At 39.3% G+C, this 19669-nt stretch overlaps 1 protein-coding gene across 2 annotated transcripts in view; it reads left to right on the top strand.

Annotated features, from left to right (window-relative positions):
- Positions 1-5969: 5969 nt before the first annotated feature.
- MAGT1 (magnesium transporter 1) overlaps positions 5970-19669 on the top strand; it is a 49171-nt gene continuing 35471 nt past the window's right edge. For both annotated transcript variants that reach the window (XR_015158790.1, XM_086387291.1), the window contains exon 1: positions 5970-6091. Coding sequence is in view for 1 of the 2 variants with exons in the window: in XM_086387291.1 (XP_086243417.1) it covers positions 5990-6091 (102 nt within the window). In the remaining variant the exon portion in view is untranslated. The remainder of the gene's footprint in view (positions 6092-19669) is intronic.

Genomic DNA, 19669 nt, shown 5'->3' with positions numbered 1-19669 from the left:
CCTTATTTCATATTTGTATCTCCCTGCTTACACAGTGAGAATCCTAGCTCTCAACGTCTATGTTTTTACATATTACATTATACAAAATATATTTCCAGAATTGTTATCTACGAAAAACAAATCTACTTAGTAGAGTTTAAGATTTGCTTGTAGTTATTTTTTTCTTTAGACTAATAGTATATAATCAAAATAGTGTGTTCATAAATTATTCAGATTAGTTCTATTTTCTTTAGTGCAGTTGTTTTTCTTTTGAAATAGAGTTGTGCTCCATTTTTTCTGTTTTGTATTCAATTTCAGCTTTTTAACCCATTCTTATTCATGTGATTTTTAAATGTTTAACTTATTTTTAATTGTGGTAAAATATACATGACAAAAATTTACCCTTTTAACCTTTTTAAAGGATACAGTTCAGTGGTATTAAGTACATTCAGATTGTTGTACAACTATTGCTACCATTCGTCTCCAGAACTTTTTTTTTTTAAACTTTACAATATTGTATTAGTTTTGCCAAATATCGAAATGAATCCGCCACAAGTATACTTTTTTCATCTTGCAAAACCACATGATTTGCTCTTATATTTTATTTTAAAATGATTAACATTATTCCAAAAGTCAAAACTATACAAACTGGTATACTTAGAGAAGTGTCATTCCCTTCCTTAACTGTTCCAATCCATTTTCTACAACTCCTGTAGGAAACCAATTTCATTAGTTTCCGATTTAAGCTTTCTGTGTTTCCTTTTGCAAAAATGGTAAAACATGTATATATTTTCTTATTTCCTCTTCTATTTCATACAAATGTAGCATAATATGTACATACTTTTGCATTGGGCTTTTTCACTTTAACAATAGATATTGAAAATCCATATCATTTATACAGCTCTTCCTCATTTCCTTTCCTTAGAGTTGTGAAAAACTCCAAGGTATTTATGTTCTGTAGTCATTCTCCTACATTTGAACATTTAAGTGGTTTTGAGAATAATTCAATTACAGATAGTGCTGAAATAAATAATTTTGTGCACATATATCTTATTATTGAAGTAGATCCCCAAAAGTGGGATTGCTGAATCAAAGGATAAATGTATTAGATATTGTTAAGTTATCCTCCATTTTGCATACTACCAGCAATGTTTGAGGGTGCCTGCTTCCTCATAGACTCAATGACAGCACTTACTGAATTTTTGCCAAAATGATAGTTGAGATTCCTCTGTGTACCTTAAAACCTTAATTTTTTATTTGTTAAATTTACATGCAGTAAATTTCACTTTTTTAGTGTAATATTCTGAGTGTTGACAAATACAAACAGTATGTAACCACTCCAACAATTAAGGTGAGAAAGGTTGCACCCTCACAAAAAAATCTCCTTGTGTGGCCCTTTTGTAGTCAATCCCTCTCCCCACCTCCAGTCCCTGATAGCTACTGATCTGTTCACTTTCTACACGGTCACATAAATGGAATGATATTGCATGTCCAAGTGTTTTTTTGTATTTTTCATATTATGAGTGTCTCTTAACGTTTTAATTTTTTTTCACTTCTCTATATCAAACCAAATCTCTTCAGAACCAGCTCTTTTCCCTTTCATGCCATCTCTTTGTCTCTCCAGCTTAATGAAATTATTTTCCTCTGTGTGTGTGTGTCCCACCAGGCCCTAAAAGAATGGCCATATGATATTCCAAAGCATGAAAATAAATCCAAATTACAGGCGATTGATTTTGTTGCTGCTTTTCCTCTTGAATATATTATTCTTCTTCAATAAAAACATCCCAGTTTTATAACTCACTATGGTACCTACAAGACCTTTTAGAACTAACACCCAAAAAAGATGTCCTTTTCATTATAGGGGACTGGAATGCAAAAGTAGAAAGTCAAGAAACACCTGGAGTAACAGGCAAATTTGGCCTTGAAATAAGGAATGAAGCAGGGCAAAGGCTAATAGAATTTTGCCAAGAGAACGCACTGGTCATAGCAAACACCCTCTTCCAACAACACAAGAGAAGACTCTACACATGGACATCACCAGATGGTCAACACCGAAATCAGATTGATTATATTCTTTGCAGCCAAAGATGGAGAAGCTCTATACAGTCAGCAAAAACAAGACATGGAGCTGACTGTGGCTCATACCACGAACTCCTTATTGCCAAATTCAGACTTAAATTGAAGAAAGTGGGGAAAACCACCAGACCATTCAGGTATGACCTAAATCAAATCCCTTATGATTATACAGTGGAAGTGAGAAATAGATTTAAGGGCCTAGATCTGATAGACAGAGTGCCTGATAAGCTATGGACAGAGGTTCGTGACATTGTACAGGAGACAGGGATCAAGACCATCCCCATGGAAAAGAAATGCAAAAACGCAAAATGGCTGTCTGGGGAGGCCTTACAAATAGCTGTGAAAAGAAGAGAAGCAAAAAGCAAAGGAGAAAAGGAAAGATATAAGCATCTGAATGCAGAGTTCCAAAGAATAGCAAGAAGAGATAAGAAAGCCTTCCTCAGTGATCAATGCAAAGAAATAGAGGGAAATAACAGAATGGGAAAGACTAGAGATCTCTTCAAGAAAATTAGAGATACCAAGGGAACATTTCATGTAAAGATGGGCTTGATAAAGGACAGAAATGGTATGGACCTAACAGAAGCAGAAGATATTAAGAAGAGGTGGCAAGAATACACAGAAGAACTGTACAAAAAAAGATCTTCACGACCCAGATAATCACGATGGTGTGATCACTGACCTAGAGCCAGACATCCTGGAATGTGAAGTCAAGTGGGCCTTAGGAAGCATCACTAGGAACAAAACTAGTGGAGGTGATGGAATTCCAGTTAAGCTATTTCAAATCCTGAAATATCATGCTGTGAAAGTGCTGCACTCAATATGCCAGCAAATTTGGAAAACTCAGCAGTGGCCACAAGACTGGAAAAGGTCAGTTTTCATTCCAATCCCAAAGAAAGGCAATGCCAAAGAATGCTCAAACTACCACACAATTGCACTCAGCTCACATGCTAGTAAAGTAATGCTTAAAATTCTCCAAGCCAGGATTCAGCAATACGTGAACCATGAACTTCCAGATGTTCAAGCTTGTTTTAGAAAAGGCAGAGGAACCAGAGATCAAATTGCCAACATCCGCTGGATCATGGAAAAAGCAAGAGAATTCCAGAAAAACATCTATTTCTGCTTTATTGACTATGCCAAAGCCTTTGACTGTGTGGATCACAATAAACTGTGGAAAATTCTTCAAGAGATGGGAGTACCAGAGCACCTGACCTGCATCTTGAGAAACCTATATGCAGGTCAGGAAGCAACAGTTAGAACTGGACATGGAACAACAGACTGGTTCCAAATAGGAAAAGGAGTTCATCAAGGCTATATATTGTCACCCTGCTTATTTAACTTCTATGCAGAGTACATCATGAGAAACACTGGGCTGGAAGAAGCACAAGCTGGTATCAAGATTGCCAGGAGAAATATCAACAACCTCAGGTGTGCAGATGACACCACCCTTATGGCAGAAAGTGAAGAAGAACTAAAAAGCCTCTTGATGAAAGTGAAAGTGGAGAGTGAAAAAGTTGGCTTAAAGCTCAACATTCAGAAAATGAAGATCATGGCATCTGGTCCTATCACTTCATGGGAAATAGATGGGGAAACAGTGGAAGCAGTGTCAGACTTTATTTTGGGGGGCTTCAAAGTCACCACACATGGTGACTGCAGCCATGAAATTAAAAGACGCTTACTCCTTGGAAGAAAAGTTATGACCAACCTAGATAGCATATTGAAAAGCAGAGACGTTACTTTGCCAACAAAGGTCCATCTAGTCAAGGCTATGGTTTTTCCAGTGGTCATGTATGGATGTGAGAGTTGGACTGTGAAGAAAGCTGAGCACCAAAGAATTGATGCTTTTGAACTGTGGTGTTGGAGAAGACTCTTTCGAGTCCCTTGGACTGCAAAGAGATCCAACCAGTCCATTCTGAAGGAGATCAGCCCTGGGTGTTCTTTGGAAGGAATGACGCTAAAGCTGAAACTCCAGTACTTTGGCCACCTCATGCGAAGAGTTGACCCATTAGAAAAGACTCTGATGCTGGGAGGGACTGGGGGCAGGAGGAGAAGGGGACGACAGAGGATGAGATGGCTGGATGGCATCACCGACTCAGTGGACGTGAGTTTGAGTGATCTCCGGGAAATGTTGATGGACAGGGAGGCGTGGGGTGCTGTGATTCATGGGGTCACAAAAAGTTGGACACGAGTGAGCTATGGTTTTTCCTGTGGTCATGTATGGATGTGAGAGTTGGACTGTGAAGAAGGCTGAGTGCAGAAGAATTGATGCTTTTGAACTGTGGTGTTGGAGAAGACTCTTGAGAGTCCCTTGGACTGCAAGGAGATCCAACCAGTCCATTCTGAGGGAGATCAGCCCTGGGATTTCTTTGGAAGGAATGATGCTAAAACTGAAACTCCAGTACTTTGGCCACCTCCTGCAAAGAGTTGACTCATTGGAAAAGACTTTGATGCTGGGAGGGATTGGGGGCAGGAGGAGAAGGGGATGACAGAGGATGAGATGGCTGGATGGCATCACTGACTCGATGGACGTGAGTCTCAGTGAACTCCGGGAGTTGGTGATGGACAGGGAGGCCTGGTGTGCTGCGATTCATGGGGTCGCAAAGAGTTGGACACGACTGAGCGACTGAACTGAAGTGAACTGAACTGAGCTACTGAACTGAAATGAACTGATGATAAACAGAACTGGGACAAATAAATGGAAAGTTCTGCTATGTAGGATTTTTGTTATTTTTTAGAAAAGGGATTTGGGTATTTCAGACAACTGATTATGAAACAAAAACTTTAAAAAGACCTAAGTGCTTTCTTACTACCTTAGTGTGGCATCCACCCCTCAAACAAACTAATGACAAGTTAAAAAAAAACACACACACTTTTGCTGTCTATAATCAAAATTTAAGTCCTTGTTGGTGCCCGCCTCATACATCTAAAAGATTGCCATGAATAAGGACTTTAGAAAATAACTTTTGACCTCTGCTTTGTTCAGCACACGTGGCACCGTCTTAAAAAAGATCTCCTTCAGCAATATTGTTTTTCCTTTCTTGCTTTTACCTTTTTTGGATTTGAAACACTTTGGAGGCCAAACCACGGGCTTGGGATAGGTCTTATCAGTTATATGGCTAGGCAAAATTTTTCTAGAATAGTACACGAAAGAGGTGGTTTTCTTTTTTGAAATTAATTTAGTTTTTATTTACTTTTGGCTAGGCTGAGTCTTTGTGTCTTCCTTCCTGGGCGGGGGGAGGGGGGGAGGTGTGGTGGTGGTGGTGGAAAGGGCGGGGTTGTCGGGCGCTTTCTCTGGTTGAGGGGAGCAGGGGCTATTCTCTAATTGCGGTGCCTGGTTTCTCATTATGGTGGCCTCTATTGCTCTGGAGCACGGACTCTAGGGCCCTCTGGCTCAGTAGTTGTGGCCTGGGGCTTAGTTGCCCTCGCATCATGTGGAATATTCCCAGACGGGGAAAGATCAAACCGTGTCCCCTGCATTGGCAGGCGAATTCTTAACCACTGAGCCACCAGTGAAGTCCGGTCGATTTTAAAGACTTCTAAAAGGATCTGAGGAGAAAATACCCTGTTTTAGTAACCTTAAGCCATCTCCAACACTGAAAAGCCGCAATGATTCACAACTGCGCAGGCGCATTTAAAGAGCCTACACCCGCCATCTCTACGTTTAACGAAAGGGGTGGTCCATCATCCTTAGCGGACCAATGCAAAACCTCCAGATTATCGTTTTTGTATTGGCTAACGGAGACCAATTAGAAGTGAGCCATCTTTTAGCGGGCGTTTGGCAGTACAGCGTCGTGACGTTTTGTGAGGGGACTACCGACAGGGCTGAGCTGGGCCAATGAGAAGGGGAAAGGGGGCTGGTTTGCCTTTTCTCACGCCCAACCAACCCTCAGACCCAGCCCTAGGAAAGTTTCCCTTCTAGGCGGGAGAGAAGGCGAACATGGCAGCGCGTTGGTGGCGTTGGTGTGTCTGTGCAATCATGGCGGTGGCACTGCTGCTCGTTTTCGGGGTTCCCTCAGCCTCTGCCCAGAGAAAGAAGGAGGTGAGGACGCTGTTTCCAGCAACATGGGCTTTTCCGAACGAGAGGGGCTTGAGAGAATCCGTTTTGTTGTACCCGATCCCTTTCCCCGCCAGTTCTGTGTCTTTGGTGGCTTCAGTTCTGCCGTTTTTAGAATTGTGGGGTTCGCAAGAGAAGAAACCGTAACACTTTGTCTTATGGGATTGTCGAGTCTGAGAGTGGGGCGGAGTAGGTGACAGCCTGGCTTCTGTAGGCCTGTGGATAAACAAAGCTACGAGTTTTGACACTTCTTTGAATATGGGCCCCATCAGGTGGTGGAGGGAAGTTCGACTTTAGGTTCAAGGGGTAGAATATCTGACTCTGCTGTCAATAGATGTAACTTCCTTTTAGACACGTAAGAACTATATTATGTAGCATTTTCACTTCAGGAATGAGAGGATTAAACAGAAGAGCGGAGCTATGCCAAATTTATTTCATTGTCCAAAAAACTGATTGATCATTGTCCAAAAAACTGATTGAAAGCAATTTCAGTTCAGTCGCTCAGTCCCGTCCGACTCTTTGTGACTCCCATAGACTGCAGCATGCCAGGCTTCCGTGTCCATCACCAACTCCCGGAGCTTACTCAAACTCATGTTCATAGATTTGGTGATGCCATCCAACCATCTCATCCTTTGTCGTCCCCTTCTCCTCCTGCCTTCAATCTTTCCCAGCATCAGGATCTTTTCCATTGAGTCAGTTCTTCGCATCAGGTGGCCAAAGTATTGGAGTTTCAGCTTTAGCGTCAGTCCTTGCAATATTCAGGACTGATTTCCTTTAGGATGGACTGGTTGGATCTCCTTGCCGTCCAAGGGACTCAAGAGTCTTCTCCAAAACCACAGTTCAAAAGCATCAATTCTTCCGGGCTCAGCTTTTTTTTTTTTTTTTTTTTTTTAACCGGAGTGAAGTTCTTAAGCCATTTTCAACCATTTGCCAAACATCAAGCGTGCCAGCCATTGTTCTGGGAACTTAGTATACATAAGTGAACAAAACTAAGGTCCCTCCTTGTGGAATTTACTGGCTTTGACAAGTGGAGGAGATACAATGTTTTTTACTCTCTGTTAAGCAATCCAAGGTGAGGATTTTTAACATTGTTTTGAAACATTTGTGACTTAGAGCCGTTTGCTCTTAAGAGTTACAAATTACTAGCAATTGTTTATGCGCTCTAATTTTATAAATGAGGAAACCTAAGGCCTAAGCTTACACGGTTAACCATTGAAGAACAAAGACTAAGATCTTTGGTTAGTCTTATGCTATTTCCTATACATTTTGTGCTTCCTTTTGTACACAATACCTGTGTGTGCGTGCTTCTTAAGTCGCTTTTGTCGTGTTGACTCTTTGTGACCCCATGGACTGTAGCCCACCAGGCTCCTCTGTCCATGGAACTTTCCAGGCAGAAATACTGGAGTGGGTTACCATGCCCTCCTCCAGGGGATCTTCCCCACCCAGGTATTGGACCCCTCATCTCACATGCACTTTATTTTTTTTATCATTTATTATTATTATTATTTTACTTTACAATATTGTATTGGTTTTGCCATACATCAACATGAATCCACCACGGGTGTACACATGTTCCCCATCCTGAACCCCCCCCTCCCACCTCCCTCCCCATACCATCCCTCTGAGTCATACCAGTGCACCAGCCCCAAACATCCTTTAAAAATGCTATTTAATCGGCTCAGATGCTTGTCAACTTGAGCTGAATTTTAAAAGAACCTGTTTTCTCTGTTGCTGAGTATTTGTCCTAGTCCATAAAAAAAGGTAGCATATTAAAACGAGTTACTTATTAGATTGGCAAAAAGTGAAGTTAAAAATATACAATGTACAAAGTGTACAAAATGAGCAAGCGCCTATACTGGAACTAGAAATTGATGGGCTTTTTAAGGAGGATGCCAAGCCATTTTTTACGTGGAAAACAAGATGTAGAGCAATACATAGTTGTATATTCTGGAGACCTTTTATGTTAAAAAAAAAAAAACAACTACAAGTTAGGTATACGTAGAAAGAAACTTTTGTAAGAATATAGAACAGTGGCTACCTCTGGATAGTTGGGATTGTTCATTAGGGGAAGACTTTAACTTTTTGCCTTGTATGCTGGTATTGTCTAAATTTCTATAACCACCACTTACCCTTTTTAAGTAAAAAAGTGTAGATTTTTAATAACAAGTATTTCTACTAATTAAATTATTTATTCATTTAACCTCTCACTAAACAAGCAGGGGATAAAGTACTTTTAAAAGGGATCAGCAATGAATTGTGCACTTTAAAATTGTTAACACGGTAGATTTTATGTTATGTGAATTTTATGTCAATAAAATATTTTAAGGAATCAGATTCTAACACCCCTCTCACCATGCCCACTGTTCAAGACTGTTATTGCTCTTGCAAATTTATTGCCATATCTGTCTAACTGATCATCCTTGAACTCATCCTTCATAGTGTTGCCAGAGATAGTAAGGAGAAAAACTGAAAACCAAAAGGTTAAAAAAATGTATTTTGCAAAGTGTAAAAGAACTTATATAATGTGTTTCTTCACAGACTCATCTCAATTCAAGCTCCTCCCTATACTGGCTGCAAGTCATGTGGGATCTTAGTTCCCTGACCAGGATCGAACCTGGGCCCCATGAGTGAAAGCACTAAATCCAAACCTATGGGCTGCCAAGGAATTCCCTGGAAAAGAGTGAACGTACAAAGCATACCGAAACATTAAAAAATGGTCTTAATAATGCTAGGATGACAGACAGTTTTCCCTCCATTTTCTCAGTTTTCAAAATATTGTGTAAAATTTTAAAGAGCATATATGTTAATGCAATCCAAGTGATCTTTAGCCAGTTACTCTGAGTCTCATTTTCCTTATCAGTAGAATGGGAAACTGCCTATTTCTTTTCATATTGTGAAAATTAAAGGAGATGGGGCCTGTAAAATGCCTAATATATCTGGCATGTAGAAGACATTAGATGAATATTAGAAAATAAAATAAAATTGGGTTCCTCTGCAGTATACATTTTTTTAAAATTTATTTGGCTGTGTTGGGTCTTAGTTGTGGCCTGTGGGATCTCCATTGCATTATGTGGAATCTTTCATTGAGGCAAATGGACTCTCTAGTTGTGGGAGCTGGCGCAGTAGTTGTGGCACATGGGACCAGTTGCTCCACAACATGTAGGGTCTTAGTTCCCCAACCAGGGATCAAACCCACGTCCCCTGCATTGCAAGGTGTATTCTTAACCACTGGACCACCAGGGAAATCCCAATATAAAATATTTTTCAATTGATCTTTTTGTGTCAAGATTTTATGAAGATTATTCAGAAAATAAAATTATCTGCATATTTTGACAAGGCAGGCAATACTGAAAAAACTTCTATATTCTCTGACATTGCTTTGAGAACTGATACATACAAATGTCACATGCACAAAACCCCAGCAATTACTTAGAAAATACCTTATTACCAAGAACCAAAGGCTCAAAAGCATTGCAAAACAAGCAAATTGAGACATCCTCCAAAAATAAAACATCAAGAAGAAGGGATAGTGGAATATTTTAGCCCTATCCAGAAAATATGTAAACTGAGAATGGAGCAGATAGCATTTAAGGATTACAAACACTCTCTTCTCTGTTTACTGTCTTTCTCCTTCAGTCATTATCTGCCAATTATGTTTCCAGATCTGTTCAGTCTCACTCTTAATTTAAGGATAGAATTGGAAATTTATTCCTTAACCAGGAGTTTTCTAAACTAACATTTGTAGACTAGTGGATTATTAGGAAAGCTAAAAATCAAGAATTTTTATGAATAAACCATGATGGTCTAGAACACAGATACAATGAAGTAAGTTTTGAGGGTAAAGGAGGTGCATTTTAGAGGAATTCAGACCGGTGATGCTTAGCTTTATTCTGAAATTTAAAAGTAATCTTAATGACAGGATCAGAATTTAAGTGATAGTGAATTCTTATATGCTATCTTTGATAAATGATATTCAGTGATAGAATTTGTAATTGTTAAAGCTTAATCTACTTTGCTAGAGCTAATTGAGATATTATGCAAGGAAGTAGAATAAAATTAAACTGTTGTCACTTCAATTTCTTATACTCCTAAAAGATTTATCATACTTGATTATTACTAACAGAATAAGAGATATTAATTGACTTCCTGTTAGTGGGATTATTTTGTGGCCATACTAATTTACACGTTTCAAGAGGAGAGAAAGACTTTAAGCTTACTACTTAACTTTGTTGGTATTATATTTTGATTGTGAATATTAGCACTCTTCTTTTTGTTTTATTTGAGTATTTGAAACTAATGTACTCCAAGAAGGGGAGAAATAAATCTAGTGTTTTTTCATAGTAAGCTTTTGTTTTGAATAAATATATCCAGTGCAAATTTTAAAACGATGGATATATTTTCTCAAATGTTTTTTTAAAACAATTAGTGGAAAAAATATTTGAAATAAAGTTGGTTCCAAATCAATTACTACTTTGAGTTGCTGAGTTCGGTTGATAAATCTCTTACCTTCATGTACTATCATCCTTGGAAACTGTGTTTCTTACTGATAACTTTAAAGTATTAAATAGTAAGTAGAAGGACCTGAAGGGTTCAGGTGACATTTTAACTGTTTATGTTTTAAATATATATATATGTGTGTGTGTGTGTATATATATATATATATTTTTTTTTTTTTTGCCGTACTGAGTCGTCGTTGCTGCTTGGACTTTTTCTCAAGTTGTGGAAAGTGGGGAATGCTCTCTAGTTGTGGTGTGTGGGCTTGTCATTGCAGTGGCTTCTCATTACAGAGCTCAGGCTCTAGGATGCACAGGCTTCAGTAGTTGTGGCAAGTGGACTCAGTAGTTACAGCTCCTGGACTCTAGAGCACAAGCTCAATGTGGTGCACAGGCATAGGTGCTCCCTGGCATGTGGGATCTTCCCAGACCAGAGATCAAACCTGTGCCTCCTGCATTGGCCAGGGGGGATTCTTTACCACTGAGCCACTAGGAAAGCCCCTTAACCCTTTACTTTTGAGTATTATGACTTTGAAAGATAAAGGAATATCTAGAGAGTGATTAGTGGGACTTAATGTAGAGGCTTGGAGAAGAAAATGGCAACCCACTCCAGTGTTCTTGCCTGGAGAATCCCATGGACAGAGAAGCCTGGTAGGCTGCAGTCCATGGGGTCGCACAGAGCGACTTGGCAATGTAGAGGCTATAGGAAAACGAAACTTTTGTTTCTGAGCCATAGCTTTCAGAAACAAAGGGCTCCTAACAATGGATGAGAGGCACCCCTAAATAAGAAGTTTCTTCATTGCTAGAGATTTATTCCAATGAAGAAAACTTGTAACTCAAATATTAAGAAAAGAGAAATTCTTTTATAAAATCAGAAAAGACGAGAGGAGTAGTAAAAGAAGTCTCTAAGAATTATTAAGGCATTATATGTGTTATATTTGAGTTATCTTGAATATATTACATGCTTCAACCATTTCAGAAACATCATGTGGAGGTTTATTTTTAGGAATGGTGTATTTTTTCCTGTTGTTTATAACTTAAATTGCTTAATGCTTATTTAATTTCTGTATATAATTGCATGCTGCTGCTAAGTCGCTTCAGTCATGTCCGACTCTGTGCGACCCCAGAGATGACAGCCCACCAGGCTCCCCTGTCCCTGGGATTCTCCAGGCAAGAACACTGGAGTGGGTTGCCATTTCCTTCTCCAATGCATGAAAGTGAAAAGTGAAAGTGAAGTCGCTCAGTCGTGTCTGACTCTTAGCGACCCCATAGACTGCAGCCTACCAGGCTCCTCTGTCCATGGGATTTTCCAGCAAGAGTACTGGAGTGGGGTGCCATTGCCTTCTCCAATATAATTGCATAGAAATTATATAACATGGGATCCTGGCTCATAAGAAATTTTTTAATATAAATTTATTTATTTTAATTGGAGGCTAATTACAGGCTAAATTCTTTTAGCCTGTAAAAGAATTTCTCTTTTCTTTACAATATTGTAGTGGTTTTGTCATACATTGACTCAAATCCACCACGGGTATACATGTGTTCCCCATCCTGAACCCACCTCCCTCCCCATCCCATCCCTCGGGGTCATGCCAGTGCACCAGCCCTGAGTACCCTGTCTCATGCATTGAACCTGGACTGGCGATTCATTTCACATATGGTAAGATATATGTTTCAATGCCATTCTCCCAAATCATCCCACCCTCACCCTCTCCCACAGAGTCCAAAAGACTGTTCTATACATCTGTGTCTCTTTTGCTGTCTTGCATATAGGGTTATTGTTACCATCTTTCTAAATTCCATATATATGCATTAGTATACTGTATTGGTGTTTTTCTTTCTGGCTTACTTCACTCGGTATAATAAGCTCCAGTTTCATCTACCTCATTAGAACTGATTCAAATGTATTCTTTTCAATGGCTGAGTAATATTCCATTGTGTATACATACCACAGCTTTCTTATCCATTTGTCTGCCGATGGACATCTAGGTTGCTTCCATGTCCTATTATAAACAGTGCTGTGATGAACACTGGGGTACATGTGTCTTTGAATTCTGGTTTCCTCAGTGTGTATTCCCAGTAGTGGGATTGCTGGGTCATATGGCAGTTCTATTTCCAGTTTTTTAAAGAATCTCCACACTGTTCTCCATAGTGGCTGTACTAGTTTGCATTCCCACCAACAGTGTAAGAGTGTTCCCTTTTCTCCACACCCTCTCCAGCATTTATTGCTTGTAGACTTTTGTATAACAGCCATTCTGACTGGCATGAAATGGTACCTCATTGTGGTTTTGATTTGCATTTCTCTGATAATGAGTAATGTTGAACATCTTTTCATGTGTTTGTTAGTCATCTGTATGTCTTCCTTGGAGAAATGTCTGTTTAGTTCTTTGGCCCATTTTTTGATTGGGTCATTTATTTTTCTGGAATTGAGCTGCAGGAGTTACTTGTATATTTTTGAGATTAATTCTTTGCCAGTTGCTTCATTTGCTATTATGTTCTCCCATTCTGAAGGCTGTCTTTTCACCTTGCTTATAGTTTCCTTTGTTGTGCAGAAGCTTTTAACTTTAATTAGGTCCCATTTGTTTATTTTTGCTTTTATTTCCAATATTCTGGGAGGTGGGTCATAGAGGATCCTGCTGTGATTTATGTCAGAGAGTGTTTTGCCTATGTTCTCCTCTAGGAGTTTTATAATAAGTTTCTGGTCTTACGTTTAGATCTTCAATCCATTTTGAGTTTGTTTTAGTGTATGGTGTTAGAAAGTGTTCTAGTTTCATTCTTTTACAAGTGGTTGACCAGTTTTCCCAGCACCACTTGTTAAAGAGATTGTCTTCTCGCCATTGTATATTCTTGCCTCCTTTGTTGAAGATAAGATGTCCATATGTGCGTGGATTTATCTCTGGGCTTTCTATTTTGTTCCATTGATCTATATTTCTTTCTTTGTGCCAGTACCATACTGTCTTGATGACTTGCTCATAAGAATTAAAATGTAGAACAGCAGTACTGAAACTTCAATGCATACAAAATCACTTTGGGTTCATGTTAAAACTCCATATTCTTGGAATCCACCAGAAGCTTAAGAACTGCCCCCTCCCCCAGAAAGAAAATGGGAAATCACAGCTTTGATTAAAGACTTAAAGGCATCAGAGATGGTAAGTGATGTAGTATCTCAGCCCTTAATGCCAGTTAAAAAAAAAAGACTAATAGGAACTGAAGTCTTATGCTGCTGCTGCTGCTAAGTCGCTTCAGTCGTGTCCGACTCTGTGCGACCCCATAGACGGCAGCCCACCAGGCTCCCCCATCCCTGGGATTCTCCAGGTAAGAACACTGGAGTGGGTTGCCATTTCCTCCTCCAGTGCATGAAAGTGAAAAGTGAAAGTGAAGTTGCTCAGTTGTGTCCGACTCTAGCAACCCCATGGACTGCAGCCTACCAGGCTCCTCCGTCCATGGGATTTTCCAGGCAAAAGTACTGGAGTGGGGTGCCATTGCCTTCTCCACTGAAGTCTGATAGCAGCTTATTATCAGCTGATTGCAGTTGTTGCTCCCAGACATTGTGACTGCAACTAAATCCATTACACAGTCTGATGACAGGTGGTATACAGTCTTAGACATCACTAACACCTTCTTGTGCCATCTTACTGACATGTGAGGATCAAGGTCGGTTCATATTCAGGTAGCAAGGCCTCCTATATATGTTTATAGTCTCCCCTGCAAGTACCGAAGCTCTTCTGCCATTTGCTACTAGTTGGTGAGTCAGGATTTAGCATAAGTTCCTCTCCCTTTCCATGTTTAAAGCATTCACTATATGGATGATGCCTTGTTGGCAAATAAAAGCCTCAGTCTCAGTGACTGATGGTGGTGCTGTCTTACCATAGAGGTAGCCAGAGCAGTAACTGATAAACCGGACAAAATTCAGGGGCCTGCTCACCAAGCAGTTTCTTAGAAGTAAGTGAATGAATTTATAACACTCAATTCCTATTGGGTTCACGGAAAAACATCTGTGTTTTTAGCCCACCAAACCAGACAGGAAACCCAGCACATTATTGGACAAACAATATGTCTCACTCAGGCATGCTGCTAGGTCTTTTATATCAGCTAACCTGCTAATCAGCATCCTTTGAGTGGGGCTTATGCAGATCTACTGAATCAGATTTATTGGAGGATGAAACCTGGAAGTCTGTACTTTTAATAGGCTGCTTTACATTAGCCACACTTTGAGAAACACAGGCCTAGGAAATTTATTATCTATCATGCTAAGGGCTTGCTTCATGAAGAATTTACTTACTTTTATTACCAAATCTTTCTTTTACATTGTGTTCTGATCAGTAATTAATAAAAATATGTTTGAATACATAATAAAATTATAAAAGCTTGAGTTGAGCTCTTAAAATCCATTTCAGTTTAGACCAATGTTTCTCAGTGAGGGAGTGAAGAATTTTACTTCCCAAGGATTACCTGGCAGTGTCTGGAGACATTTTTGGTTGGTGGTAGATGGTGATGGTACAGACATCCAACAGGTAGAGGTCAGGGATGCTGCTTAATAAGCAATGTGCCAGACAGCTCCCCACAACAAAGAATTACCTGGTCCAACATGTTAGTAATGCTGCTATTGCTTGATTTAGAATGATCTGTTTGAATCCTAGCTTTGTGTCTTACTAACTGTGACACTTTGTCCAAATTACTTAACCTCTCTGATCCTGTTTACTCAACATTTAAATGAAATAAAAATAGAGTATTTAACCTCATTGTGTTGTAGGGATTTGTGACCCCATGGATTGTAGCCCGCCAGGCTCCTCTGTCCATGGAATTCTCCAGGCAAGGATACTGGAGTGGTGGGTAGCCATTCCCTTCTCCAGGGGATCTTCCCAACCTAGGGATGGAATCTGGGTCTCCTGCATTGCAGGCAGATTCTTTACTTGTCTGAGCCACCAGGGAAGCCTCCCATTGAATTGAATATTCATTCTGTAAGAAGAGAAGTTGCTGCCTGACACATACATGGAAGGCATTCCAAATAGTAGCTTCTATTTTCTCAATAAAACCAATTCAAGATGGGTTTACCTTAAGACATATTAAAATTTTAAAGGTTAGATCATTGTGAATAAGGATTATAACTTTTAATTATCATGCTCCAAGCTATGTTTATGTACTTTTTTGGTAAAAGTTTATTTTTTTTTTTTTGGTAAAAGTTTAAAACTAGTTCATATTTTGTTGTGATCTGTCTTCAGTTCATTTTTCAAAAATGAACTCAGAAAGTAATTAATTGCTTCTGTATTAAGCAGTGTTTTGAGGTGATAATCCCATTTTGTTGTTGTTGTTGTTGTTCAGTCGATGAGTTATGTCTGACTCTTTGGGAACCCATGGACTGCAGCATGCCAGACTCCTCTGTCCTCCACTATCTCCCAGAGTTTGCTCAAATTCATGTCCGTTGAGTTGGTGATGCTATCTAACCATCTTATCCTCTGTTGCCCTCTTTTCCTTTTGCCTTCAGTCTTTCCCAGAATCAGGGTCTCTTCCAGTGAGTTGGCTCTTTGCATCAGTTGGCAAAAGTATTGGAGTTTCAGCTTTGGCACCAGTCCTTCCAATGAATATTCAGGACTGATTTCCTTTAGGATTGACTGGTTTGATCTCCTTGCAGTTCAAGGGATTCTCAAGAGTCTTCTCCAGCACCACAGTTCAAAAGCATCAATTCTTTGGCACTCAGCCTTCTTTATGGACCAACTCTCACAACCATACACGACTACTGGAAAAAAACATACCTTTGACCAGATGGACCTTTGTTGGCAAAGTGATGTCTCTGCTTCTTAATACTGTCTAGGTTTTTCGTAACCTTCTTTCTAAGGAGCAAGCATCTTTTAATTTCATGGTGGCAGTCACCATCTGCAGTGATTTGAGAGCCGAAGAAAATAAAATCTGTCACTGCCTCCACTTTTCTCCTTATATTTGCCATGAAGTGATGGGACAAGATGCCATGATCTTAACTTTTTGAATGTTGAGTTCAAGCCAGCTTTTTGACTCTTCTTTTGCCCTCATCAAGAGGCTCTTTGGTTACTCTTTGCTTTCTGCCATTAGGGTGGTATCATCTGCATATCTGAGGTTGCTGATATTTCCCTGGCAGTCTTGATTACAGCTTGTGATTAATCTAGTCCAGCATTTGGCATGATGTACTCTGCGTATAAGTTAAATAAGCAGGATGACAATATACAGCCTTGACAAACTCCTTTTTCAATTTTGAAATAGTCAGTTTTTCCATGTCTGGTTCTAACTGTTGCTTCTCGACTGGCATACAGGTTTCTCAGGAGACAGGTAAGGTGGTCTGGTATTCCTATCTCTTGAAGAATTTTCCACAGTTTGTTATGATATGATCCATACAGTCAAAGGCTTTAGTGTAGTCAGTGAAGCAGAACTAGATGTTTTTCTGGAATTCCTTTGCTTTCTCTATGATCCAACGAATGTTGGCAATTTTATCTCTGGTTCCTCTGCCTTTTTAAACCTAGCTTATACATCTGGAAGTTCTCGGTTCACCTACTGCTGAAGCCTAGCTTGAACAATTTTGAGTATTACCTTGCTAGCATGTGAAATTTGTGCAATTGTATGCTAGTTGAAACATCCTTTGGCATTGTCCTTCTTTGGGATTAGAATGAAAACTGACCTTTTCTAGTCTTGTGGCCACTGCTGAGTTTCCCAAATTTGCTGATATATTGAGTGTAGCACTTTCACAGGATCATCTTTTAGGATTTGAAATAGCTCAGCTGGAATTCCATAACCTCCACTAGCTTTGTTTGTACTAATGCTTCCTAAGGCCCACTTGACTCCACACTCCAGGTTTTCCGTCTCCAGGTGAGTGACCACACCATCGTGGTTATCTGGGTCATTAAGATCTTTCTTGTGTAGTTCTTCAGAGTTTTAAAGTGTTTGTAATTCCTTTGAACTAATCTCTTCTACTTGGTAAGTTACTTAGGGATTGTATAGCCAGATATCTGGTCCCTCTAGTTAACAATCAGAAAGAGGAATATCACAAAATTTTGCACAGACCTATTTGAGATTTTGTTTAACAAGACTCCACCTGTTTATCACTAATTCAAAGCACGTTTATTTGTTTTATTGGAATGATCATATATTTATATGACTGAATAGAGATAGACTATATGAAACTATATCTGCTGTTGCTTTACTTTTTCTTTTCTAAAATAGCTCCAAATAGAATCTGTAGTTAATAAAATAGCCAAGTTATGTTTCAATTTGCTGTTAACTGTCAAATTTAATTTGAAATATAAAGAAATTAATGACTGCTTTAGAATATTGAATGCATATTTTTAAACTGTGAACTAATATTGTTCTCTCAGCTAAGAGGATCATTAATTCTGTATCAAATAACAATTCATTTGTTTTGAATAACTGAGTGTAATCTATGCAGCCTTACTTTAAATCAAATATCCTGTTCTTGACAATTTTTTGTAACTAATTGTATTGTTTAACTAGACACCACCACTTGTTCCTTATCCTGTCTGCCTTCTGTTTCATTCTCTTCTACTGTCTTTACCACCAACCTGTTTCCTTTTTTAAAAAAATTGAAGTATAGTCTATTTACAATGTTGTGTTAGTTTTAGGTGTAAAACTATCCCTCCCTCACAGCCTGTTTTATCCCTTTTATCCCTCCCTCACAGCCTGTTTTATCCCTTTTATCCCTCCCTCACAGCCTGTTTCCTTAGTATCATTCATTGTTCCACAAGTCTTGTTAATTATTTGTTATACCAGTCTTTTGAGAGTGTATATATTTCTCTGTGGGCTTGTTAAAGACTATATTCATTTTTCCACATGTGACATATTCATTTTGAGACTGCTACTGGAATTATCTTTTATCTGCTACAAAACTATTTTCATTAAAATTTATTTATTTTTACTGTACTGGGTCTTCTCTAGTTGTGACAAGTGGGGATTACTTTCTCATTGTGGTATACAGGCTTCTCATTGCACTGATTTCTCTTTTGGAGCATGAACTCTAGGGTGCACAGTTTTCACTAGTTGTGGTGCATGGGTTTGCCCCATGGCATATGGAATCTTCCTGGACCAGGGGTCAAATTGAACTTGTGTCCCCTGCATTGGCAGGCAAATTTTTAACCACTGGACCATCAGGGAAGTCCCAGCTGCAAAACTTACCTTTCTATGCATCTTTCTCTATTGTTCATAAAAGTGTACTCAGGTAATAAATACTTTTTTCAGTATTGGTTGAATTCAGACATGCTTTAAAGGTCAGTCAGTTCAGTTACTCACTTGTGTCCAATTCTTTGTGACCCCATGGACTGCAGCGCACCAGGCTTCCCTGTCCATCACCAACTCACTTCTCAAACTCATGTCCATCAAGTCAGTGATGCCATCCAACCATCTCATTCTCTGTCGTCCCCTTCTCCTCCTGCCTTCAATCTTCCCTAGCATCAGGGTCTTTTCTGATGAGTCAGTTCTTCCCATCAGGTGGCCAAAGTATTGGAGCTTCAGCTTCAGCATCCATTCCTCCAATGAATATTCAGAACTGATTTCCTTTAGGATGGACTGGTTTGATCTCCTTGCAGCCCAAGGGACTCTCAAGAGTCTTCTCCAACACCACAGTTCAAAAGCATCAATTCTTCAGCGTTCAGCTTTCTTTATGGTCTAACTCTCACATCCATACATGACAACTCAAAAAACCATAGCTTTGACTAGATAGACCTCTGTCGGCAAAGTAATGTCTCTGCTTTATGATATGCTGAAGTGACTTAGCAGGCATACAGTGACATCTGTCTTTCAAAGAGTGCTGTTTCTCTATTAGATTCCTGATCTACTTTCAAAGTGAAAAGGCACATCTTAACATCTGTTCCTGGATGATTGAGTTTAATGGGAAGGAATTGTTTTTACAGTTTGAATGCCAGTGCCCTGGCCAAAGTTCAGTGTAAATAATAGGAAATGTAATTGGTCAGATGCTTCTGAATAGTGAACCACTCCACGATTTACCAACCATTAACAAACATACCCCTGTCTTGTAAAGAAGAACAAAACCATGAATTAGCATTAACCCTGCACTGAGATTCTTGTCTTCTGC

Source organism: Bos grunniens, chromosome X, assembly GCF_055505025.1.
Source record: "Bos grunniens cultivar Pamir isolate PY7600 chromosome X, Bosgru_T2T1.0, whole genome shotgun sequence".
Taxonomy (NCBI): Eukaryota; Metazoa; Chordata; class Mammalia; order Artiodactyla; family Bovidae; genus Bos; species Bos grunniens.
This window is presented reverse-complemented; position numbering and strand designations above follow the sequence as displayed.